Here is a 26,877-nt window from a genome sequence, read left to right as displayed (position 1 = left end):
CAAATATGAAGCAGTCGTGAGGTATTTGGAAAGAAGAATACGAGATGCGAGACCGCGGAGGAAAATGGGGGCAATTGAGAACTCCATGGGATTATTGAGTTTAGGATTTGATGGAATGATAGTGAGATTTTGTGCACAACAAATTTGGAGAGCCAACCTAGTTTGATGTTGCCCCGAGTGACTTGCACCATTTATTATAGAAATTAGGATGCCATAAGAAATGCAAGGCGTGGACTGACTCTGTAGACAAACGGGAATTTCTTGCACACAACAACGCAAGTGTTAAGAAACACTAATACAGAGTTGTGGGTTTGTGCAAGGAAACCCTCAAACACACCGATACCTCTTGCACACGACAAGGTAAGTGTTGATAAACACTAGTACTAGGTCGCCGATTTATACAAGAAGGATCCAAAACATGCCATACTATGTGATGCCCTCCTAAATGGCACAAGGTTAGTGAATGATCAACAACACAAAGAAACACGAAAACGTTAGATTTGTCAGTGTTAGTCAATCAAAAACTAATCTAAAAAGGCATACCAAGAGAGATGCTAAAAACAAGCTAATATATCTAACTAAAGAAGCAAAGATAACGAGGCATCTCCAAATGCCTCTTAGCATGGTTTTAGTTCCTTTCTCCCTTGTTCCTCTCCTCTCCAAGTTCCAAAATAGTGTAGCTCTCAGCAGCTTTTTGCACTATGGATGCTTATGGAGGATTGAGATTGTAGTATTGAGCTTTGAATGTGAAATAAAAAGCTAATGCTATGCTATTGATGCTAAAACTGATTTATTTTTATGTGACTACACTATGAAATATGTCCCAGTATGCACCTATCATAACGTACCTAGATATGGAAGAACCGAGGGAGTCGTAAATAGTGGCAGTCGTAGGGCAAAAGATGCAAGCCTATATGAAAATATCTAACAAAATCTAACAAGTCTCTTCCTTGCGACCACATGATACCTCTTGCCAAGAGTAGAACTAGGATGGACTTGGGATTGTTTCACAAGACTTCTTGAATCTTACACACAGAGGCATAAAATCTCAGTTTCAATGGGACATTCTTTGTTCATGACTCAGACGAAGACTTCATCATCATACACATGTTTTATTGGGAGGCGGAAAAGAAGGAATGTTGCGCATGGGTGGGCTGGATGGTAGATGATTTGTAGTATCGATATGATAGACAGTGGATCCGGTTATTTACCTTGGCGTCAACACAGAGATTTTCACCAAGGTACTTGTCCATAGCACCACCAAGTGGTTTTCACTAATGGGCGAATTGTTTTTTCTTTCTTTTTCTGATTTTTTAATTTTTTTGTGTCATAAGGTGCCTGTTTGCCAGGTTTTCACCAAAGTGACGATTTTTTCAGGATCTTTTTCTCATTTTAAAAAAAAAAAATTCTTTTTTTTTTTTTTTTTTGGACAATTTAAGACTTTTTGAGGACTAAGCATAAAATCTTTTGAGGTGCATGATATTCATTGGATCATCCAAAGGATTGCCTTTAGGAGTAGCCAACTGATAAGCTCTTGATCCATATTTCGTTGTGATTACATATGGTCCAAGCCAATTAGGCTCGAACTTGTCTTTCTTTTCTCTTTCTTGTAGATTTTTCTGATTTTCCATGAGGACAAGATCACCAACTTGGAATTCTCGGGTTCTGACTTTTTTATGATAACTCATGCGCAAACGGTTTTGATATACCCGAAGATGATTCAAGGCCTTGAGGCGCCTTTCATCTAACAATTCTAGCTCTTGTAAGCGGGCAATTCTGTATTCTTCCTCTGGTAGGATGTTTTGCAGCAATACCCTTAAAGAGGGGATCTCGATCTCAAGGGGAAGGATGGCTTCGGAACCAAATACTAGGTAATAAGGAGTGGCACCTGTGGGGGTGCGGATGGAGGTGCGGTAGGCCCACAATGCAGGATCGACTTGGAGGTGCCAATCACGGCCTGCTTCATTGACTGTCTTTTTGAGGATTTTTATTAGGGTTTTATTAGAAGCCTCAGCTTGGCCATTGCCTTGGGGGTAATATGGAGTGGAGAAGCGGTGTTGGATGTTGAATTTTTGGCAGAGTTCTTTGACATCCTGGTTCTTAAATTGTTTACCATTATCTATGATGATAACTTTTGGGATGCCATATCGGCAAATTAGGTAGTTCAGGATGAATTTGGATATTTGCTTGCCGGTGGTGAAAGTAAGAGGGATAGCCTCTACCCACTTGGTGAAGTATTCAGTGGCGGTGATAATGAATTTATGTTCGCTGGAAGATGAAGGGTGGATTTTCCCAATGAGATCGAACCCCCACTGCGAGAAGGGCCATGGTGTAATGAATGGCTGCAATTCTTGTGACGATGCATGAATCTTGTCGCCATGTTGCTGGCAAGGGATGCATTTCTTCACATAATTGTATGCATCTTCTTCCATTTTAGGCCAATAGTATCCTATTCTCAAATTTTTTTTAGCCAATGTGAGTCCACTTGAGTGTGCCCCACAGATACCCTCGTGTACTTCGTGTAATGCCCATTCTGCTTCTTGTTTATCTAAACACCTTAGGAGGGAACCATCAAAATGCCTTTTGAACAAGGTGTTTGTAAGGATGGTGTAACGGGCACATCGACGGATGAAGGTTTGTTGTTGGGTTTTGGTGAGGTGTGGGGGAATGGTGTTGTCTTTGAGGAAATCGAAGGTTTCTTGGTACCAAGGGGACTCGGGACCAACGATAACACACACCATTTTAGACTCTGGTAGGTCGTATGTCGATATAAACAATTGCTCGACCAAGAACTCGCACTTCTGACTGTGTGCTGGCATTTGAAGGAGGGAGCCAATGGTGGCCATTGCATCTGCAGCCTTGTTGTTTGTTTGTGGGATTTGGTCAAACTGGATTACCGTGAAATGTTGCTTAAGATCTTCAACCATGGTACGGTAGGGAAGGATTTTATCATCTTTTGTCCGGTATTCATCATTGACTTGTTTTATGACGAGCTGGGAATCACCATAGACTCGTAATTCCTTTATTTTCCAGTGGATAGCCAAGCGTAAAACTGTGATGAGGGCCTCGTATTCTGCTATGTTGTTGGTACATGCAAAGGATATCTTGTATGATTTTGGGATGCCATCTCCTTGAGGTATGACCAATAATATTCCTGCCCCCGATCCATTTTGAGTGTAGGAGCCATCAAAATACAATTGCCATGTGGAGGATGTGGTAACAGTCATAATGAACTCATCTAGTAATTATGTGAGAAGAGGATGGTCACCTGGAAGTGGAGCTTCAGCTAACTGATCTGCAATGACTTGTCCCTTGATTGCCTTTTTGTCCACATATTCAATGTCAAACTCGCTTAAGAGCATGACCCATTTAGCGGTTCTGCTAGTGAGAGCAGCTTTTGACAAGAGATATTTAAGTGGATCAATTTTAGCAATTAATTTTGTCTTATTATTTAGCATATAGTGTCGTAGTTTCTGTGTGCAAAACACTAATGCCAACACATGCTCTTTCAATGAGGGTGTAATTGAGTTCATATCCTACCAACATCTGACTGATGTAGTAAATGGCGTGTTCCTTCCCTTGATCATCTATTTGCACCAATAATGCCCCTAATGCCACTGCAGTAGCACATATATACAAAATAAGGGGTTTTCCAGGAGCAGGAGGCATCAATACGGGAGGTGATGCTAGATATTCTTTTAATTTCTCAAAGGCCTTTTGACATAGGCAATCCCATTTAAATTTTGTGTCTTTACACAATAGGTGTGCAAATGGATGACAATTGTCTGCTAGCTGTGAAATGAAACGCTTGACAGACTGAAGTTTTCCCTGGAGACTGCGCAGTTGTCTGAGAGTTTTTGGCGGAGGCATTTCCATAATAGCTTTTACCTTTACGGGATCAACCTTGATGCCTCTGCAGGAAACAATGAATCCCTGTAGTTTTCCCGATGTGACGTCAAACACACACTTTTTGGGATTTAGGCACAACTTGTATTTTTCCAATTTTTCGAAGATTTGTTTTAGAATGGGGATGTGTTCTTGTCTTGTCTTGGATTTTCCTAGCAGATCATCCACGTTGTCCTCCATAATTTTGTGCAAGAGGTCATAAAAAAATGTTGTCATTGCCCGTTGATACGTAGCTCCAACATTTTTAAGGCCAAAAGGCATGACCCAGTAACAGAAGGTACCCCATGGTGTAGTGAATGCAGTTTTATGTTGATCCTCATCTGCTATCCTGATTTGGTTGTATCCAGAAAACCCATCCATTAGTAATAACATTTCATGTCCTGTTGTAAGGTCCACGATCATGTCTATATTGGGGAGCGGGAAATCATCTTTAGGACAAGCTATATTTAGATCTCAGAAATCTGTGCAAATGCGGATGCCCTCAGCAGGTTTGCCGACAGGTACAATGTTGGAGACCCATTCAGCATAATCTATTGGTTTGATAAATTCTGCAAATAACAACTTTTGGAGTTCCGCCTTGACCAGGAGTGCAATATGTGGGTGTATTTTGCAAAATTTTTGTTTTACAGGTTTTGCATCTAGGCAAACGGTGAGATTGTGAACCACCAAGGTAGGGTCCAACCCTGACATATCGAAATAGGACCATGCAAAATTGATTTCTACCTCTGTAAGGAAGTTGATGAAGTCTTGTTTCTCGATTTCTATGAGGGATTTGACAATGAGCACATTTTTCGGAATGACTTCGGTGCTCATGTTGATGCTGTTTGTTTCTTCTATCAACAAATTTGATTTGTCCTATGGAAGGTAGTCAATGGTAGGGAGGTCAAATCCCTCATCGTCAAGTGCCTTTTCCAGGTTTTCACTTTCAGATACGCCCTTTGTTTTTATTTCTTGTTCATCCAAAGGCGCCTCAGGGAGGTTTTCATCTAGGGAATCATATCCTTTTTTTTTTTTTTTGTGGCCAAGGGCATTGACTTGACTACCAAAGTATCTCTTTTCGTGTAGTTGAATACCCTCGATTCTGCTACAATCTTTCATATTTTGCGTTGTTAGGAGAGCAATGAGAGCATTATCGTCAGCGCAGATATCTAAAGTGGGTTTGTCTCGTTGGCCCCAGACAATGAGTTCAGGATGGACAAGATGTAGCTCATGTGAAGTGGGAGGGGTTACGGGGGTGATGGTATTGATGTAAGCGTCCAATAAGATATCTTTATCATATTCATAAGGCATTTCGTGGAATTCCTCTTCATCAATGCTTTCGATATCCGAAGAAGGACTAGAAGGGGCACCAATGATAGTAATCTTAGGCACCGGGGTGTACCCCAAGCCTCTGTTGTATCTGTAGGAGATAGGATTTATGGGTGTTTTTCTTCCTTTCTCCTCTGGTCCCAAGTCGTGTCCTTTGTAACCCATTTTTTCAACTATGTCAGATGCTTTTGGGTACATTTCTTTGGATAGTTTTGTTGGATCTTCATCTTCTTCCCGGTACAACCATGAAGAGATATCTGCTTCGAGGCTCTCATTATCAAGTGGGCCCCATTGCTGGAAGGTGGTGTTTTGACATTGCATGACTGGTTTTGGGTCCTTTTTTATCTCTTTTGGTTTGCCAAATGACTTAGGAGAGAGAGGGAGGTTGTCTATTAATAAGACGTCCTTCAATTTGTATTCTCCACAGCCATTGTCCAAGATCTTGATTTGATTATCTGGTTGGGATGATGTGGAGGCAACATTTGATGTGTCAGATGGAGACGTTGGTGAGGGTCTATTTAGTGGGCAATGATACGGATGCTTCCCCTCTAATAGTTTGCAATATTGAAAAGGTTGGGGATCACCTTTGATAGTGATCTCTCTTCCGTTATAGGGGAATTTGATGCATTAGTGATAGGTGGAGGGTACGGCCTGCAAGGAATGAATCCATGGCCTCCCAAGGAGAATGTTGTAGGGGAGGTCAAGATCTAGTATTTGGCAAGGGGTTTCAATTGTAATGGGGCCCACTTGAAGAAGTAAGGTGACCACGCCCTTTGAAATTCTTTCTGCATCATCATATGCCTTTATTGTGATCCTTCCTGATGTGTCTATCAGATCCTCAGAAAGTCTCAATTGTTTTATTAATTTGTATGTACACAGATTAAGCCCAGATCCACCGTCTATCAGGATACGTTTGACCTTGTGCTTGTGGATGAGAGCTTCGATGTGCAAAGGTTTGTTATGGTCTTCATCTGCGAGAGCATCTTTGGAGTTAAATACACTATGTTGCTGGGCAGCAAGGTTTCCAATGAAGGCTTGGAATTGGGTGGCGTTGATGTTATCTGGAATGTGTGATTGGAGAAGGGCTTGTTCCAAAATTTCTTTATGGACCGGGGAGGTCTTGAGAAGTTCCAAAATGGAGATCTGTGCGGGTGTCTTCCCAAGTTGATCAAGGAGATCATATCGACGGGTGGAAGACATGGGTGGGGGGTTTGGTGGGGGAGGAACTCCTTGGATGGTAACTCTTCCTCGACATGTAGTTGCATTGTAGTCATTCTGGAAATGGGAGGTGGAAGACATGGCACCTTGAATGACTATCCGAGCAGGATTTGGTCTGCTTTGGGAAGAAGGAGGATTAACTCCTTGGATGGTTATGACATTGACATTATTGTCTGCAGGTTCAATGCGACCTACCAAAAAATCAAAACCGGTTACATGATTAGTGTAGTCATAACCCATTGCGTTAGATGATGAGCCTTTTCCTTTATCATGCTTCGGGAAGGGTTCCTGGTATATTTTGAGTTTGTCATTGTTATTACCAGGTTTTGCATTTGCTACTTCAATCTCACCTCTATCAATGAGATCTTGTATATAGATCTTCAGTTTCATACACTTTCGTGTATCATGTCCCTTGATACGATGGTATTCACAATACTCATTTTCATTATACCATCTTAGTTTAGGTTGATTGGGGTCAAATGGGCGAGTGATTGGAAAAACCACTACACCTGCTTGGACAAGTTTTTGGAACACCACTTCAATAGGCTCAGTCAGAGGAGTGAAATCTCTTGGAGTCATGTTATTTGATCGGGGTGGTCGTCCCTAGATCGAGACATTGTTGTGAGGTTTTTTGGATTGATTTGGATTGTCTCAATTATTGAATTGATGGTTATTGGTGGTGGATTTTGGAGGAGCGGCCACGGTTTGGACCCGCTTTGCATTAGTTATACCATCGTTGACCACATTTTTGTTTTTGGACCAGAATTTTGGCTTGTCGCTATAATAAGAGGAAGACCTTTGTGTTGATTTCTGGTAATGTTTCAAGGTTCCTTCCTCCAACAAGACACGTTCGAGGGCGAGACCCTTATCTGTCAATTTTTGGAAGGATTTGATACATTGAGATATTAAAGGTCTTGAAAGTTCAGGCACCAAGTTCTTTTGAAATAGCTCAATTTGATGTTGTTCTGACATGTCCCACTGAAATTTCTTGATAAAATGTCACCATCTTTGTATGAAACTGGTGAAGGTTTCTCCGGGCTTTTGTTTTGTATTACATAAGTCCATCATAGAAACATCATTACCCATGTTGTATGCATAGTGGGCCACAAATTTTTTTGCCAAGTTTGGAAAAGAGACAATAGAACCTCGTGGTAAAGATGAGAACCATGCCAAGGCCTCTCCCGTGAGACTCTTGGGAAAGATTCTGCGAAGATAAAGGTCACTATAGGAGACTTCTTGGCATAAGATGTGGAATTCTCGGACATGGTCGCGAGGATCTCCTTTGCCTTCATACTTGGTGAATTTAGGGATCTCAAATCCCGGGGGATATGGTGCAACTAATATAGACGGGTCGTAAGGACAAGGGAAAAACTCTTCAAATGAGTAAATTTTCCTTTTATTAGTCCTTTGTTTCATGTCTTTGATATTTTCTTCATGTCTTGAATTTCTTTGATGAGGTCTTGTTGTGGACTTTGATATTGATGAATTGTATTTGCCCCAAGAATTGGATGAACCAAAGAAGGTGCACCACCACCAATATATTGATATGATGAGGAGGTGGGAATGTGGGATGTGATGACCGATGTCGCTGGGGTTTGAGGGACAGTTGGTTGCGGTCCACCAACTGTTGTGATGGGATTGAATACGGCTCGGATAAATTTTGCGACATTGTTGGGAGGAAGGGAAGTTTGTGGAATAGAAATTCGTGATTGAATAGAAGGAGGTGGTATAGAAGTTTGTTGGAGAATGGATGAGATCGGATTTGATAGTGGTATGGATGGTAAGGAGGAAGAAGGTGGGATGGAGACCATAGTGGGAGGTACCGCGGGTGGCATTGATTGAGCCTGGATGATTGATGGGGCTGCAATTGATTGAGTTTGAATAGTAGGTGCAACACTTTGTGTGGGAGCGAGGTCTCTTTGTGGTTGTTGGGTGAGAGTGGATCTATTAAATTTAGGTGGAAGTTGAGCTCCATGTTCAAGGAGAGTTTTCAGAAGTGCAGTAGGATTGTGTTTAATAAACTTTTCCATCATCTTTTGGTTATAAGAATCCGCTAGGAAAGTTTGCACTTCCAGACAAAGTTCATTTTGGTTAACCATGTCAAGATTTTGACTTTGATTTTGATTGCTAGGTTGCCCACTTTGTGTATGATCTTGCGTGGGATATTCATATAAGATACCAATGTCTGACATGCCATATTGTTGTTCAGCCATATTTTTCTTTTGGGATCGAGTTGCGACCATACACGATATTTGTGATGAAAAGACTTAGGAAAAATGTGATGAAAGGATTTAAGAAATTTGTGATGAAAGGATTTAAGAAATTTGTGAATTTAAGAAATTTGAGGATGAAAGGACTTAAGAAATTTGTGATGAAAGGATTTAAGAAATTTGAGGATGAAAAGACTTGAGAAATTTGTGATGAAAGGATTTGAGAAATTTCAGGATAAAAAAACTTGAGAAATTTGTGATGAAAGGATTTAAAAAATTTGAGGATGAAAAGACTTGAGAAATTTGTGATGAAAGGATTTAAAAAATTTGAGGATGAAAAGACTTGAGAAATTTGTGATGAAAGGATTTAAGAAAATTGATGATGAAAGGATTTAAGAAAATTGAGGATGAAAGGATTTAAGAAATTTGAGGATGATTGATGAAGAAGGCATGGTAGTGATGGTTTAGAAGAAACTTGATAACTAGGTTGTCTTTGGTATGAACATGAAGGATCGATTCGAATGGCAAGTTGTATGAAGGGATACGACCACCCTGATTTGGACGATAGTCGATGTGTCAAAGGACAAAATTGAATGTTGATGGAGATGATAGACTCTTAGCTTCTCTCTTAGGCTTATGAAAAATGAGACGGACAGAGTTTTGACGCAATTTTGGACTTTGTGTGGGTAATGACTTGGACAATTGTTTGTGTCTTGACAAGTGTTTTTGCAAAATGTTTGGGGATAGTGATGTGTTTTTAGTCTTCTTTTGGCAAGTATGTATCAAATAAAGCAAACACAGTGATCAAATGCATATTATATCAAAGACACTTATGCTTATATACATCATTCTTAAGGCTGACAAGGACAATAGTCATTGAATCCCAATTGGTTTCCCATCTACACTTACTCAGAGCGGACACTTAGATGCTTGACCCCACTGACTCCCCTCCACGACACTCACTTCTCGGGGTAGCCAAACATCAATTCCCATGAAAACTCCTCATGGCGAACTTTGTGTCTCTACTAAGGGCCGTAAGAATATGGGCCGTTTCAGAGGTCCGACCTCCTGCACCAATGACTATAAGGTTTTTGGCCACTATGAACAAGGTGTTTAGTAAGTCTTCCCGTTAGGAGCTACCCTTCGAAGTTGCGCAAGCGCAATTGAGGCCTATAGCCCAACGAAACACCAAAAATTTAGTAGTCACGCAAGCGTGATTGAGATCTCTAAGATCCTACTAAGCACCCAATGTGAGAGTGAACTCTCATATAGCCTCAACCATTAACTCTTTCGTAGTCAATGACCTATTTATTATAGTGAGTTGGGAACCCCAGGTCTGGGTGTACTCACTTGGGTCGTTCCCCTCTTACCTTCTCAAAGAGCAAGTTGGGAGGGCAAACCCGCTAGAGGTAAACACACAATCAAATAAGAAAAGGTTGGAGGGTCTGGATTTATGATCGTCTAGTAAGATGAGAGCATACTTTCCTACCTTTACGCTTTTCTTAAAGACACATAAGACAATGGTTCATTCCATTTTAATTAATATCTAGGTGCCTAATTTAAATAAATGCATAATATTTGGTTGAATCCGCTAGGCAACCTGCAAAACCACTTGATTAGTAGTTTGAAAAATGGAGTCTTCAAAAAGCGTCCTGCAAAACAACTTGATTAGTAGTTTGGAAAAATAGAGTCTTCAACAAGCGTCCTGCAAAACCAACAAAATGACAAAAATATTAATTTTTTTGATTTTTTGGGAATGAATAGAAAAACATGAATAAAAACTTTTTTACTAATGACAAATGTGGATTTGAAGAAAACTTTGATAGGTAAATGGGGTTTGACTAGGTTTTTGCCACTTTCCAAGGGATAGGCAAGTGAAAGATGGGGATTTTGGAGGAGAGATGAAGGAATGGAAAAATTTGTCCAAAAGGGACAAAGAAGCAAAAGTTGGAAATGGATAATATGAGAAAAATTTGGAGGTGATTGGATAAAAGGGGAAGGAGTTATGACAAACCCTAAAAATAGAGAAATATGAGATTTTGGGCCTCAAAAAGTGGATTTTTGGGATAAGGCCTCCAAGGAAGGAAATGTGGAAAATGGCAATGCGAAGAATCTGGTGAAGTTTTGAGGAAAATGGAGTCAAGATAAAGAAGATATAGCGAAAAAACAGATTTTTTTTTTTCTCTCTAAAACCTTAGATTTAACAGAGCAGACAGAAACCCTAGATTTAACAGAGCAGAAATCTTAAATTTAACAGAATAAAAAAAAATGTCAAAGGTTCGGATTTCTAATTGTCTAGATAGACAAGAGCATAATCTCCTACTTTCACACTTTCTTGCGGTCAGACAGATTATATTTAAACAGAGCAGATAACAGGAAATGAAAAAGAAAAGAAGAAAAGAAATGCAGACTACAGTTAGCGCCTAAAAATTTCAGACAGATTAATAGAACAAACAGTAGCACTAAACAAATAGAAAAGTGTCAAAGGTCCGGATTTCTGATTGTCTAGATAGACAAGAGCATGCTCTCCTATTTTTCACACTTTCTTGCGGTTAGAGCATACAATTGCGCTAAACAGAATAGAAAAGTGAAAGGTTTAGATTTCTGATTGTTTACATAGACAAGAGCATATTCTCCTACTTTCACACAGATTATAATTAAACAGAGCAAATAATAGATCGGATAACAAGAATTCAAATTTCCACAAAAACGCTCGCGCTAATTGCAGAGCTATCGTGCTGAAACTGAAACAGAAATAGAAAAAGAACAGAAACAGAAACAGAAAAGAAGCTGTTGCGCAGAAATACATAGCCGCTATTCTGAAACCTGCAAAAAAGATTTTTTTTTTTTTTTCTGCAGTCGCGCTATTCTGGAACCTGCATCTCACAACTCACAAAAACCTAAAAAAAAAACATTAGTTCTTAGGGACGTGGGTCCCACCGGGCATGCCAAAATGAAGAGGGGAAAACAGATTTGAAGGTCAAATGATCAAATCATAACGAAATAAACATGCAGAATGCTAAAATATCATTAAAAGACCATTTCACCTTGCTATTTTACCTTCTCCTTCGGATTGAGCTTGATGAAGTGAAGGTGCCCCTTGATAATGCTCCACTTGATGTGCTCCTTTGATTGCTGGATGTGGATGGCTTTCCAATGTTGTGCACAAATGGAATGGATTTGAAAAATGATAAGAATGAGATGATCAAGTTGCCAAGATGATTTCCCGGGCTTAAAAGGGCAGCATAAACTTACTGGATTTCAAAATGTTTTGAATGAAGGGATGGAGCCTTATTTTATAGGAAGAGGAGAGGAAAACGGATGGCTAGGATGAATTCAAGATGAAGGGCTAGGATTTACTTGTGAGCTCACACAAGGTCCAAGAGAGGGTATGGAGACCAAGAAATATGCCTTAAAGGCATTTCGTATCTCCACACTCCACAAGATGCATTGGAGGAATTAAAAATTCTCCAAAAAAGGATATCATGGGGATTGGAAGAATAAAAAAGAATTAAAAATTCCTTGGGAGAGGAGATGCCTAGAGAAATGTGTGATTTTGAAAATCTTACATTCACCTAGGAAAAGAGCATTTAAAGCTAGTGGCTGGATGAAAAGGACAAAGAGTTGACTTTGTGGCTAATCATGATGATTAACCATTAACGACTCATTAGGAGGGGGATTAGAGGAAATATTAGGTGGGATTAATATTTGTAGGAGAATTTGACTAGGAGAGAGAATGAGTGGAGGGAATAAAAAATTAGAAGAATAATGTTAAGTGAGTTTAGGGAGTTTCTAGAAGAATGAATTAAGAAGATGATTTGTAGGAATCATGTAGGTTAACTAATTAATTAGCTAAGAGGAAGATTTGCGAGGATTTGATTTTTTTAGAAGAATAAAGAAAGGGATTTATTTATTAAATAAATCAATCATATGCTATAGTGACAATATTAATTATATTTAATTAATATTGAGAGGAATTTGAATTAACATAATTAATTAATTAATTATGCGAGGAATTGAAAATAATTAAAATAATTGTTTTTAAGTGTCTACAGTTAGAAAGCTCATAAGACATGAAATTATGGTCATAATTTTATGAAGACCCAATTTATAATGTGTAAACATAATGACAATCAAGTTGATTAATGAGAATGGAAGAAAAATCACATTAAAATGAAGGAAATTAAGCTCCCAAGCCTAAGTATAAGCCATAATCGTTAATAACACATACATATTATTCGAATTAGAAATACATATGTGCTATTACGAGAGCAAAACATGTACACGTTTTGGTCCTTAAGCATAAAACATACATGTTATGCTAAATAAACATAACATGTAAGTGTTATGCTGATATTAAGTTAGAAAGAAACATGATCATGCTTCAGTTTTTAGTTCCAAAAAGAACATTCAAGTTTTGTTCAAATGCTACTTCATTTGTCCTCCCATCAATATTTTTCATCGGGATTATACATAAAATATAACATGAAGTTATATTTTACCTTTGTCTTTTACCTCTCTTACACTTTAAGTTATATTTACCTTTGTCCTTTACCTTACTGTACTTTAAGTTATATTTTATGTATACATTGGTAGGATGTTTGAGAATGGTTTCAAATCTCTAGGAGCTATAATGCAGATTCTAGATGTTAGGAGATCTTATAATTTTCAGTCTTAATCAAATTTTAGTAATCAACAAGCTCCTATCATCACATGTTTTTCTACTTTCTCTATCACCCCATTAGTGTTTTTCATCAAGATATATACATAATTTATATAACATTAATTTAAACTCTTTGTCTTTAACCTTTCTTATATAAGTTGTATTTACCTTTGTTCTTTACCTTTCTATACTTTAAGCTATATTTTATGTATATATTAGTAGGATGTATGAGAGTGGTTTCAAATCTCTAGGAGTCATAACCTAGATTTTAGAAGATCTTATAATTTTTAGACAGTAAAATTTTAGTAATCAGTAGGCTCCAATCATCATTCTCTTTCTATCTCTCTATCGCACGATTTTGTCTGGACCCCAAGTTGTAGATTCATCTATTTTCCAATCATTGTCCTTCTCCTCCCTCTGTACCTCACTCTATCTCACTCCTCTATCCCCAAACTCTAGATCTCATAATTTCTCAAACTAGTCAAAATAGCTAAATGTTAGCCAATCAATTTCTATTAGATCACTACATGGTAATAGAAACTAACAAATTTATCCCTTGGATTTGTTTGTCAAATTTGCATAGGTGAACCATCAATTCATCCCTTGCCATAAAAATAAATATGGAATTTTGTTTCATGTGTGCCACTCTCTTCTTGCAAGTATAGATATTTGACCAAAGTAATTTGGATTTCACCATCATGGTTACCATCTTCCTTTTCATGTACTTCTCCCTTCAAACTATTTCCTATTATTTCTTCCTTCTAAGCTACATGGTTCCAAGAAACAAGTCCTCTCCTTCCATACTCCAATAAATGTACACCTTTCTTCAAGGCATAATTGCCTAATGTATAACATGTCATATGACGTTGCTCAACTAGACTTCCCCATTATTGCCATTACCCTAATCTCTCCCTTGGTTTTGAAGACTTTTGAGGGACAATAGATAAAGAACATGCAGAGTGTGTGAGTCACTTGGACATTACATAGCCTCAAAACTCCACCAACACCACACTTATTTCCTCTTCTCATTGTCATCTAATGCTAAGAAAGGACCCTTCACTTCCTAGCCTTGCTTTTCAACATATTTTTCCAAATTTATTTTTCTGCACATTACATTTCACTTGTCTACATCCCACTTGCCTCTTATTAGTTGGCTTCTTTCAAGAAAATACAAGAAGTGAGTGTAACTCAATTTGTATGACTCATAAAAAACATCATGATTATCTATTCCAAAATGGACATTCATAAATGCATAAAAGGTAGAGGAATATTGCTAGAGGGAGTTGAAACTATCTTGGTAGACTTCATTAAAGAAAATACAAAATAAAGGACAAGATAATACCTTAAAGAAATGGGTCTCATAGATTGTAATGATACTATGATATGAAAAGACCAAATATGTTGAAAAGGCTTTAGAAACTTTTATGCAAATGCAATTGGTAGGTGTAAAACATAAACCCACAACCTTCATGACTATCCTCCATTCTCACAATGAAATGAGAGCTTTTGAACATAAAATAGAAATCCATCAAGCATAAATAATAAATGAATTTCATCAAATGTAATTACAATTACCCTTTGATTTCTTTTGAAAGAAAACATAGCTTGCTTCTCTCTCTCTCTCTCCATGATAGATCAACTTCAAATCATTTAACATTTTTTCTTTCCTTATACAACATTTATTCCACTCCATATAACTATTTCTATCATCCACCATACATGCCACAATGACCTCTCTACTATCTTCCAATCGTTATAATATAATCATAAATGGTATATGAAGATTATGAATCCACGAGAGAGAGAAATAATTAGGGTTTTGATAGAGCTGCTTATGCCACATGCTAACAATTTCCTTAACAATGATGAACAAATTATATTTTGGTCCTCTATACATTTGTTTTCAATAATAAATTGGTTGTCTTACATAACAAACATATGCTAGAAGATCCTTGGGCATGCTAGTTGCACAATGTAAAGCATAACAAATAAATGGGAGGTTTGCTTCAAATCTTGAGGAGGTCAAACTACCTCAAACAATGCTCTTGTGCATTGGCTAATAGGTCAATGGAGTGATAGGAAAAGTTGTTTCTATTGTCTACAAAGGTGATAGTTGGTCATCAATTTTTTCAATCTCAATTGTAGTCAACTTTGAACAATAGGTGGTCTTGCCTTAGGATTTGCACAATTTACACTTTATGTATGGTGATTGTTTCAGTTATTCATGGTACTAGCCACTAGCTCTTACTCAACATTAAGTGGGCTTTAACAATCCATAAGTCCCAATGCTTTATATTGAAAGAGCATCAATAGACATCAAAGACATTGATCATCGAGGCTCAATGCGCATTACATCTCATGGGTTTGATGCTTGGGAAATCTACGTATCTCTTCAAAGTGGTACACTCACATGCAAGACAATGTACATGTCTCCTTTAGCAAGGGGAAGAAGGATCATCTACACACAATGACAACCTCTTATTGCTGAACATTTCAATCAACATTGTTCTTCAACCCCTTGCTATCTAAAATTTGTACAAACTTTCCATTGCCATATAAATTTTCTTATTTTTATTTTGTAATTTAAGCAAATATTGCACTAATTACAAATACCTATTAGAATGCCAATTATATAATTGATACTCACACACTTTACCACCATTTTTTAATCTTTAAATACAAGAAAACTAATTACAAATACACTATCTTTACTGTCATTTCTTATTTTTTTTACACAAGAAAATCGATTACAAAGGTGATCATTATTTCATTACAAATACCTATTAAAATGTCAATTATATAATAAATAAATAAATAAATTTATTTATTTCTATTTAATATCTGTATAATAATTATTAATAATAACAATATATATTTTCTCTTTACCGTCATTTTTTAACGTAAGAAAATTGATTACAAACGCGGTCTTTATTTCGTCAAACAATATTACAACATAATTGATTTGTGATTCTAATGAAATTCTTTTTACGTCGGTCGAATGAATTATCACAAAACAAATATCTCACCGAACCTTTATTTCTCACTACTAAAAGCTCATTCCTCTCACACTCTTATCTCTCTTCACAACCATAAAAACCTCGCAACAAATCATACACCGCCTCTTAACTACTATAAGTTGTCTGTTCTAGTTCAAACCCTAATACCTCTTTCTCGCTCTCCCCCATTTCCGTTGTCGTTGTGGAAAACAAGCGAAGCTTGTAGGTTTGTGGCTTTAGTAACTTGGAAGGGCCACTCTTTGGGTAGAACAGACAAATAAAACAGCGGAAACCCTAGAAACCCTACCGAAACAACCAAAACCCTAAGGGGATTCGAAAGGAGTCGTTAGAGGAAGAAGAAAAGAGCAGCCATGCCGCCTCGTGCAGCAAAGAAGAATACAGCTTCACCGGCTACAAAGAAGGCCGCGGCGAAGCCAAAGCAGGCGGTCAAGGCTGAGGAATCTGCTCTTGCCGTTAAAACAGAGGTTAAGGAAGAAGCAAAGGTGACAGCCGTGGAAGAGCTTAAGGAGGACGTGACGATGGCCGTGGAGTCTGCTGCGGAGCCCGCAAAAGGTACGGGAAATACTTTGCGTTGTGCATTTTTTTTTGCTTTCTAACTTATGTACTTGTTTGCCGTTGGTCGTGATTGCCTTGCAATGATTTATATGTTTGCTTCAGATTTATGTAGGAAATCTTGTTTATGTCTTTATTTCGTTTTTGTTTGCCTTCCACCGTACTTATTTATTTGTATTCTCTCTTATGTATATATTTGCGTGCTTGTTTTGTTTTCCTTATGCCCTTTTATATGATATTTGTGTATTTAATCGTTTGCATCGTTGGAAGGTGCGTGCGTGGTTTTACTTTGTGAAGCCATTTGTTTTCTTAAGTAATTCTTAATATAATATAATTTGTTACGCGTTTAGATTTGTGCTCTGTTAGAAGGTGTATGTATGGTTTGAGCTTCTGTTTTGAAAATGTTGCTATATCGTAAGCTGAATTTATTAGTAAAGGATTTGTAGAATACACACACACTTGTTTAGTTGTGTTCATGATTTTGTTTCTAAAGTAGTTTTCTAGGTTTTAATGCTTAATCCAAGATATATTTTTTTTTGTTTATAGTCGCGCTTTTGTTTGGAAAACGTTGTTATATTGTAAACTCATTTTGTTAATAAAAGATTTGTAGTATATGTTATCCTTGTTTCAGGTCTGTTGGATGGTTTTGATTTGAAAAGTTTGGTATGTTGTGAACCGGCTTAGTATTTTAAAGATGCTTGAATTGAGTTCCTTTAGTTAGTATGGTTGAGTGTCTCATTTGAAAAGGTAGTTATTGTAATTTGGCTACAGTTTTAACTTTTAAATGATTTCAAAGAAGTATATCTTTGTTTGATGGTTATGGTGAGTTTTGCAGTGGAAACCTTATTGTCTTTGTTCTACTGTTGGTTTCTGGTAGGTGTGCATGTTGCATTACTTTTTAAAACAACTATTTATCTTTTTTTTGAGAGTCATGGTAGAGTATGTGTTTGAAAGTGTTTTAACTTTTTATTTTTTAGGTTGATTTTAGAGCTTTTGTATTTTGAAAAGGTTGCTATATTGTACTTTTGGATTAGTCAAGCTAGATATATTATCCTTTATAATTGCAGTGGTTTTGTTTTTACCTTTTTTCGATGAAATCAACTAGGCTATGCAGATATTGGCATCACCTCTTAAACAGATCATACAGTGGTGAGTATACCTATAACAGAAGCTTCCATAGGTTAAGCAGCCATGTTTGGGCGGGTCTATCATCCCAAAGTCCTAGAGAGTCAATCTGGTCCATACAGGACACTGGAGATTTGAACCTTTGCGGAGGGTGTAACACACCATCATTCTGAACAATTAGGCTCAGCACCCATTGTTGCAGTAGGATTTTGATGTTGAAAAGGTTGTTTTATTGTAAAGTGGCCTAGGTAGGTTATCTTTTGCAAAATGCTTAACCTATGGTTTCAGTTTCTCAATGGATTTTTCTACCTCAATGCATTTGAGTGTGTATGCTGCTTGTCCCGTCTTGGGATTGTTCAAGTGTTCCTAGTGGAGAAATATTTTCCAATACTTTTCAGCATGTTGGATTTTTTCATGATAGCTTTGTAGAGGATGGTCAGGAGTTAGTCTGCTGAGATCCAGCAGATGTATGATTTTTTCCTCACCCTAGTAGCCATTTTCGTTCTGCTTGTTATCTTGTGTTTTAGCTATTAATATGCTGTTTTATGGCTGCTTGCTCCAGGACGTAATGTTTCTTACAGTTGCTCTCTATCGAAGCTTTTCTAAACCCTTAAAATGTTCCATTGCAATATATTGTGTTTATGCTTGGTTTATTTTGATGTATTTTTAGTAAACGTGGGTTATACTGTTTTAATACGAAAAGTAACAAATTTGTATTTTTAAGAAGCAATGTTAGATATGCATGGTTCTTTAAGGTAGTAATTTGAATCTTACACATTCTGACATGTGGTGGTATTTTTTAGAGGGAGAATATCTATATTCATTTTGAGATTTAGCTGTGCAAGTACTAAGAATTGCAAGGGAAAATAACACAATCCATGTTAACATTTACTAGAATAAACGAGATAATTTTAAATAAACAGTAGGGGTTAAAATTTGTGTTTCCCTATGAAATTTTGTTTTTGATATGTATTTATATTGTATATGCTACGGTATCCCTGGAATCTGGACTGCTTTCCCCAAAATACAGACCACCATCCCTGTCCTCCAATTGCATTGAAACTTAGCCTCCACTGGTATGCTGCACCTAAAACATGTCCTGCTATCTTGTATGGTTTAACATGTGAAGATTTCAGTCTGCTATTTATAGTCTAAACTTTTTTCATGAATATATGTATATCTATGTAGAAATATGCTTTCCCCTTGCCTTCCCCCAAAATTGACCCCAAAACATGTCCCATCTTCCCCATCCTCGAAATGTGTCAGAATGTAGGTATGTTGTAAATAGGTTTGTTGGTTGCGGTTAGTTGGCTGAAGGTAATTTGATCTTAATTTATGCACACATTGCAAGAGTGTCAGTTGGCGTTTCTCCTACCTTATTGCATTCAAGGTGACTAACTTTTGTCACCTGCTTTTGAAATTTGACAGAGCTTCAATTTTGGAAAGGATATTATATTGCACCTAGTACACGCTGAAAAAAAATGTGTAAGAGATAACTATGATCTAAGCTATAAGAGACAGCTCGAATCTGAATTATGAACACTTAAGTGGTTGCATTGCTGTTAAAATCTGAATGGTGTCATACTTTCGTTGGTTAGAGTTCTGGTTTAGTGGCTGCACTTGTTAGATTTGACATATAGTTAAGAGACAACTAGGCCCTTTATTGTGCATTTGTTTTCCTATGTATGTAATCTCAACTTAGAAGAAAATTGGCATTACATGGTTTACACTAGCAGGTGCTTGTTTTCTGTGTCGTCTATTACTTCATTTATTTCACTTTTTTTTGGCATTAGGCAAATATTATGTTTGTAGTCTTGCAAGGGTTTTGTACTTTTGAGTAGGTTTTTATTGCTAGGCTATCTGAGAAAATTGTCGTTACCTTTTATTGAAGGGGTTATAGAAGGCATTATAAATATTTAATTTATCAAATGCGTTTATGGGGGTTTTGTTTGATTTTATTTATTTATTTGTGTAGTGGCATTTGGTGTTTCTGCAAGATAGGTTAGAAGCATCATTGACCTTGGCAACTGCTCCTCACAAATTTAAAAATAAGTTGTTAGTATCTAATCATAGTTGCCGGCCATGGGAGTTATAGGATGTCTGATACTTTTGATTGATTTCTTTTTTGTTGTGTACTGATGTTTTGTCATTCTGCAAGTTATGAAAGAAACATCATCTACCTTGGTCACCACTGCTTACAAATTTGTGAATAAGTTCATAGGATGTTTGATGCTTGATGTTTTGTTTGAAGTACAGATATTCTGTAAGGTTTCGTAGATGCACATGATTTGGGAAATGTGAAATTTTTTGTGTCAAAACAAAGTTATGTGATAGCTTATGTTGGTTTAATATTGAGATTGAAACATTAGAGTAAATATTTGTTGGAATTGCGTACTGTTAAAGTGGGAATTGGACCATGTAATTGTGAATTCAATGAGAAACATATGTTGTACACGATTCTTAATAATCAAAGCACCACCAGTTGTGCACAAGAGCCTTTATTAGTATATTCTTTTATTGAAATGAGGCTGCTTTTTTACCTTTTTTTACTTCTAAGTGGTATCTTTATTTGCTAATTTGCATATCTTGTTGTCTATAGTTAGTTAAATGTGGTCATGTTTCAGATTGCTTGAGTTTTTTTTGTGTTGTGAATTTAGATATATATTTTCAATTTTGTATTCAAATTGTTTTCTTCTTTAGTAAATCAAGTATGTCCTTCTGGTGTTTCTATCAGTTACAATCTCAGATTCTAGTAAAATGGTGCTGATGTTGAGCGATTAAAGTCTAGAGGGAAGTTATGTGAAAATTGATGACTTTTAATAGTTAAATTTAATTGATAATTGTATCCATCTCTGATCATGATGTGTATTATGGAATAATTGTTTTTGTGAATGACAAATCAAGTTACTCTGATATTTTGTATAAAGTGCCTGAAAGTTTACTTTTCAATCCTACAGATGACAAAGAAAAACCTGATGGTGGCCAGGATGGAAATGAAAATGAACTTGAAGAGGATACCAAAGAGTCTCTCAAAGAAGAGACCACAAACATGGATACTAATGTGGATGACCAAGAAGAAATTGGAGAGGAAGAAGAGGGCAATGAAGATGACAAAACTCAAGATGAGGAGGGAGATGCTGAGGCAGGTGAAGATGATGTTGCTGGAGAGGAAGATGGACAAGATGGAGGAGAGGAAGATGAAGGTGAAGATGTTGAAGAAGAACAGGAAGGTGGTGAAGGAGATGACGATGCTCGCCAGGTTAATGACATTCCTGCGCCTTTAAAAGATCGACAGAAACAAAAGGAATTTGAAATTTTTGTAGGTGGGCTTAATAAGGATGCAGATGAAGAAGATTTGAAGAAAGTATTTGGTGAAGTTGGTGAAATTGTAGAGATACGGATGTCAAGGAACCCTACAACTCAGAAGAACAAAGGTTTTGCATTTATTCAGTATGCAACTGTTGAGCAAGCAAAAAAAGCCTTAACTGAACTGAAGAACCCTGAGGTGTGCCAGAATGAAACCATGAATGATAACTTATTTGTAATTAAAGATTATTTGTTGGATCTTCAAGATCACATAAACTTCAACTTTCAATTTTTCTAACATATGTTGTTTTATGTTAGGTGAGAGAGAAGCGATGCGGAGTCTCTCCAAGTCAAGATAATGACACACTGTATGTAGGAAATATTTGCAAGACATGGACAAAGGAAGCTGTTGTAGAAAAGTTGAAGGACTATGAAATTGAGAATTTTGAAGAAATTGCTTTAATGGATGATACCAAAAGTGAAGGACAAAATCGTGGGTTTGCATTCTTACAGTTTACAACACATCAAGATGCTATGAATGCATTTAGGCGTCTGCAGAAACGAGATGCTGTATTTGGTTGTGACAGGAGTGCAAAGGTAGCATTTGCAGAGACTTCCATTAGGGCCGATGAGGAGGCTATGTCACAGGTAGCATTTTTTATTTGTTTGGTTTGGTTCATGTCATTTGGATTCTAGACATTTACATGGTTATTAAAAATCAATAAGCTTATGTATCAGGAATTTAGATATCATTTTGTTGATGGTACCTTGGCCGATGTTATGTCACTGAGGTTTTTGAAATTTAATTAGTTTTTGGTGTTGTAATGCTGCTCAATAGATTTACATGCATTCTTAACGTGGCAGGTGAAGACAGTATTTTTAGATGGGTTGCCGGAATCTTGGGATGAAGAGCGTGTAAAAGAGGAACTCAAAAAATATGGTGAAATTGAGAAAGTTCAATTGTCACGTAACATGTCCAAATCAAAAAGAAAAGATTATGGATTTGTTCATTTCCCTTCTCGTGAGGAAGCTTTGGCATGCGTTGAAGGTGTAAATAACAGTGAGCTTGGTGAAGGGGATGCTAAGGTTTGCACAGATGCCATTAAGTGTTTAAAGAGATTTAAGTTTTGAGATGCTTTATAATTTTGCTAGCTTATTTGTTTTGTTTTAATTTTGTTTGGACAAACTCAGATTAAAGCCAATATTGCAAAGCCTCCTCATAAGAGTAGAGGAAAGCAAGGGTTCCGTGGAGGGTTCCCTATTGGAGATGATTCTGCTGATAATAAACCACGAAAAGGTCGTATGTCTAGGCGCTTCAGGTCTAAAGGGCCACGGGGTCAGGCTGGGCGGGGCACAGCTGGTCCTAGGGGTAAAATTCCTGGTCGTGGAAAGGAAGTCAGAGATGTCAAGAAAGAGAAGGCGGCAGAGACTCCTAAAGGTAAAGAACTGACTGGTACATGGTGGATGATAGTCTGTACCACAATTTGCTTATGGATTGAATCACATTGATTTCTAGGCTCTGAAGAGTGCTTATAAAGCTTTAAATGATTCATCTGTTTGTAGATAAATCAAAGGGCAACTCAAAGAAGGATAATGAGAAAAAGAGGAAGAGGGACAATGAAAAAAGGGGGAGAGGTGAACAGGCTTCAGGATCCAGACGGGACAACAACAAATCTCGTAGATTCAATCAACCAGGGAGAGCGCCTCCTCGGGCTTTGTCAAGGAGTGTTCCTTATCCTAGGGACAGCTACACTCGACATCTGGAGCTAGTAAACAGCTACATTGATGAAGCCAATCGTCCTTATGGGGCAATATCTGGATCAAAACGCTCATATTCTTCTCTGGTAGTTTGTGACACCGTATCTTATTATGTGCACATATGAATACTGGTTTTTATTAGTTTTTATAATATTTTTGTGCTTTTATTTTGTCAGGATGATGTTCCCAGATATGCAGAGCCAGGCTTGAGGAATTCAAGAGCTCGATTGGATTATGATGTTGGCGGTGCTTCTCTTTATGCTGGAACAGCATATGGGCAGTCAGTGAGGTGGGTGTGTTTTCTATTACAGACATGATAGCTTAAATATTTGTTGAGCTTGTCTCTTAGTTAAATGTCTTGGATGTTTTCTAGGCTTGGTCGAGCTCCTGAAGCAGGTTACAGTGGTCATTCAAGGAGTTCATATGGCTATGACAGAGATGTTGGATATGCACGAAGTAAGATTTAGTTTTTTTTTCAAATATTTTAGTAGCCGGAGTGCATCTATTTGAAAAGCTGCTTCAAAATAGTTAGTGCTTTTAATTTTGGCAGTGGTTTATCAATGATGCAATCGGAAGTTTATAGTTGACCATGAGTTATTTTTTCACTTGTTATTACAGGTTCACTTTCAGGTGCTGCAGTGGGTGGGGTATACCCTTCTGGCTATGCTGCAAGCACCATACCAGAGAGAACAGATGTAAGCATAAGAAAAATCTGCCTTTGTTTTAGCCTTATTTACTTGTTGAAAGACGAAGATAATATCAAATGTTTTTGCAAACATTCAAAAGCTGTTTTCCCTTGAATCATTTTTTGTTGTGTATGTATTGCAGATTGCAGGTAGTTCTTATCCATCTTTATACCCAAGCCGAACATCAGGTGCTGGATATTTGCCAGGCCGTGGCTCCGGAGCATATTATTAAAGTGTAAGGCTAGCAAATTCCTTCCTGTGTTGTTGGAGCAGAAGAGATTTTGTTCCTATGATCATGAATGAGTTTATAAATTTGGTTGTGCAATATATTTGCATAATTTGGCGCATTTAGGAATTTGTCTAGTTGTCTTATGCATGTTTGTGGTATACAGATTCTGGGTTCATATACCACGAGGCAGTAGTCCGGGCCTAGTTTGGAGTATATCTGAGCTTTTAGATATTTTGGCTGAGGGTTTTTCTAGTGAAGGATAGATTATGCCTTATCGTATTTTAACATTTACTCATCCATTTCTTAAATGGTTGATAATTTCCATATAAACTGGTATGTCTTGCCTTATACCAGTTTGAGATTGAATGAAGGCAGGATGATGATCTCGATTGCATCATTTGGAAATTTATGAAGGATAATTTTGGTCAAAGTTAGATCATCTAGCTAAGACTTACCCGATGATGCTATCTGGGTTTTTGGTTTTATATTTGAAACTTATTTCAAAGAATTTGTTGGATTTGGATTGAAGTCTTCCAAGGCTTCTCTAGATTGAATGGAAACCAATTTGAACTCTTGAATGTTAGCTCGTTGGGCATCTGTGTTAAATTTCAATGATCCTCTGTTGATGCCCTCTATAGAGCTCTAATAACCCTCTCAATTAGCATTTCACAAATTGTATTTGCAGCCAAAATCTTAGTACGATTTCTGTTTGCTAATGAGGATGCAATTTTTCTGAATCTGTCAGATGAGATTCGTAATTCTTGGTCGGAATTTGTCTTCTTTGTTTTAAGAAACGATCCAAGCTGGTGGGAATTTTGTGATTTGACTTCTGTCATTAATATTTATTGGCTGGCTTGGATTGGATTTTTGAAGATGACGTGCAATGTTCTGAATCTCATCTTCTCAGAATCTGTCAGATAAGAGATTTTGATGGCTCTTTAATTAAAGACATAGGAGTCATGTTGGGCATATTTTCCTTTAATTAACTATACCTCTTTTTGACTGTCTTGACATGTTGGTTATCTATAGGCACGGTCAAATATTAATATGTTCTCTGTTGAGGTATCAGTAGTCTAAATGCCCCTTTCTACACAATATTGTAGATCTTCCTTAAGAATAAATGGTATGTGCAGGCTAGGACTAAATCATTTCTTACTACGGTGGTTTTTACTGGGTTTTACCCAAGTAGAATTATAATATTGGGCAATCTTAGAAGGTTGCAGGGCGTCAACTTAAGTAAGAAATAGTGTGTTTAAATTGTGAAATGATCATGAAAGCATATTTATTGGTAAATACAAGATCATACTTTACTAGTTTTGGCTTTATAGCTGCCGCTTCATTGTGGGGTTTGGGCGCTCTTTATTATTGCATTTTCTGTAGGAGCAGAAACCTTCACGTAGTAGGATTGTTTTTATTGAGCAGATGTCTCGTGTTTGTTATAACATATAACTAGAATACCGAGGAAAGGTAGTTTGGAATTTAAAAAACAAGTGTTTTCATTTATTTGTGTTGGAAACAGAAGTTTTGAATTGGCACCTCCAAATCATAGTATACTTGGGGCATATTTTGGTGGAGTGGCAACTGGAACCGTAACTTTTTAATATGATATGATGATCCATGTCTAGTTGTTTTGTTACATTTCGAACATCTTGCAAGTATACCAAGAAAAAGAAAATGTTATACTTTATTCTCTTTTGCTCATGATTGATGTAATGGTACACTATTCAAATATATCAGGACGTGTAATGTCGTGCATTTTCATTATACAATTATATTATAAATTTACAGGTATTATTTATATTTTATTATTCATTTGCTCTTAAATGTGTAGGGATACGCATGGTTTTAAAAGTTATAAAAGGTGTACTAATGTAAACGAATTGAGTGCTTTACATAAATAAAGTCTAATTAGATAGACCAATTAATGTTCAAATTAAATTTGTATTGATTGATTATTAAGAGCAAGATAAAAAAGGCTAAAAGTAGTAAGACTGAAAATGAGTGGTGACGCAAACCATGTAATGGAATTTGAAGTAGTGTAAAAATTAAGATCATTCTAGGTTTGGTGTTTAATGCACATTTAATATTTTCTGCAATGCAAATGTTCGAGGTTTGTTCGCCCCTCTCACATCTGGTAGGTTGTTGATTGCTGAAGATAGTTTGAAAAGCAATATAACGTGTTCACAAGATTAAACTGTGTTTCTAAACCTTTTTTATTTTATATTTTCAAAAGTTTTAGATGTTAAAAGCAAAAGAAATATGCCCTTTAGAAGATTAAAATGTTTTCACAAGATTAAACTGGGTTCTAAACCTTTTTTATTTAATATTTTCAAATATTTTAGATCTTTAAAGCAAAAGAAAAATGTCCTTTAGAAGATTAAAATGTTTGAGTAAACCCTTTTAATATTCTTAAACAGTTTTCTGCCACATTAAATGTGTAGCACAAATATGTACACTATGGACTAGTGGGGTCAATAGAGAGGTAAGCGTGTAGACATTTAAATTTAAAAATATGTACTTGGATAGCCAATTTTTAAAGTACATGTGGACAATGTTGTTTGGTGCTCAAGGACTGCAAGTGTTCAAGAACTAATCATTATAGAAGTTTGAATTTTAACATAATGGGGTATTGATTATAATATTGATTTATGTACATTGGCAATTGTACCATTTGATGCAAGATATTGATTAGCAACTCCAAAACAAATTTAAAGTATATCAAATACAAGCTCGGGAGTACATAGAGCAAGAAAAGCTTTGAGAAAATATCATGATGACAAGTGTCATGTGATAATTAGAAAATAGCTGATGTTATTTGTGTATTATTTTAAGTATATCAAATAAAGCTTGGGAGTACATATAGCAAAGCTTGTGATGACAAGTATCATGTGATAATTAG

General features: G+C 36.8%; 1 protein-coding gene across 3 annotated transcripts; it reads left to right on the top strand.

Annotated features, from left to right (window-relative positions):
• Positions 1-16,388: 16,388 nt before the first annotated feature.
• On the top strand, positions 16,389-25,783 carry LOC131038636 (uncharacterized). Of its 3 annotated transcripts, none has more exons than XM_057971127.2 (11): positions 16,389-16,874; positions 20,957-21,504; positions 21,624-21,953; positions 22,170-22,391; positions 22,497-22,743; positions 22,869-23,149; positions 23,240-23,352; positions 23,437-23,519; positions 23,682-23,758; positions 23,892-23,984; positions 25,498-25,783. In XM_057971127.2, the coding sequence occupies exons 1-10, from the start codon at positions 16,673-16,675 to the stop codon at positions 23,979-23,981; spliced, it is 2,193 nt and encodes a 730-aa protein (XP_057827110.2). In that variant the 5' UTR covers positions 16,389-16,672; the 3' UTR covers positions 23,982-23,984; positions 25,498-25,783. The 3 variants fall into 3 exon arrangements, with proteins under 3 accessions (XP_057827110.2, XP_057827109.2, XP_057827107.2); XM_057971126.2 differs by lacking the exon at positions 25,498-25,783 and adding an exon at positions 24,142-24,561; XM_057971124.2 differs by lacking the exon at positions 25,498-25,783 and having other exon boundaries at positions 23,892-24,561.
• The last annotated feature ends 1,094 nt before the right edge of the window (positions 25,784-26,877 follow it).

Source organism: Cryptomeria japonica, chromosome 9 (assembly GCF_030272615.1).
Source record: "Cryptomeria japonica chromosome 9, Sugi_1.0, whole genome shotgun sequence".
NCBI classification, from domain to species: domain Eukaryota; kingdom Viridiplantae; phylum Streptophyta; class Pinopsida; order Cupressales; family Cupressaceae; genus Cryptomeria; species Cryptomeria japonica.
This window is presented reverse-complemented; position numbering and strand designations above follow the sequence as displayed.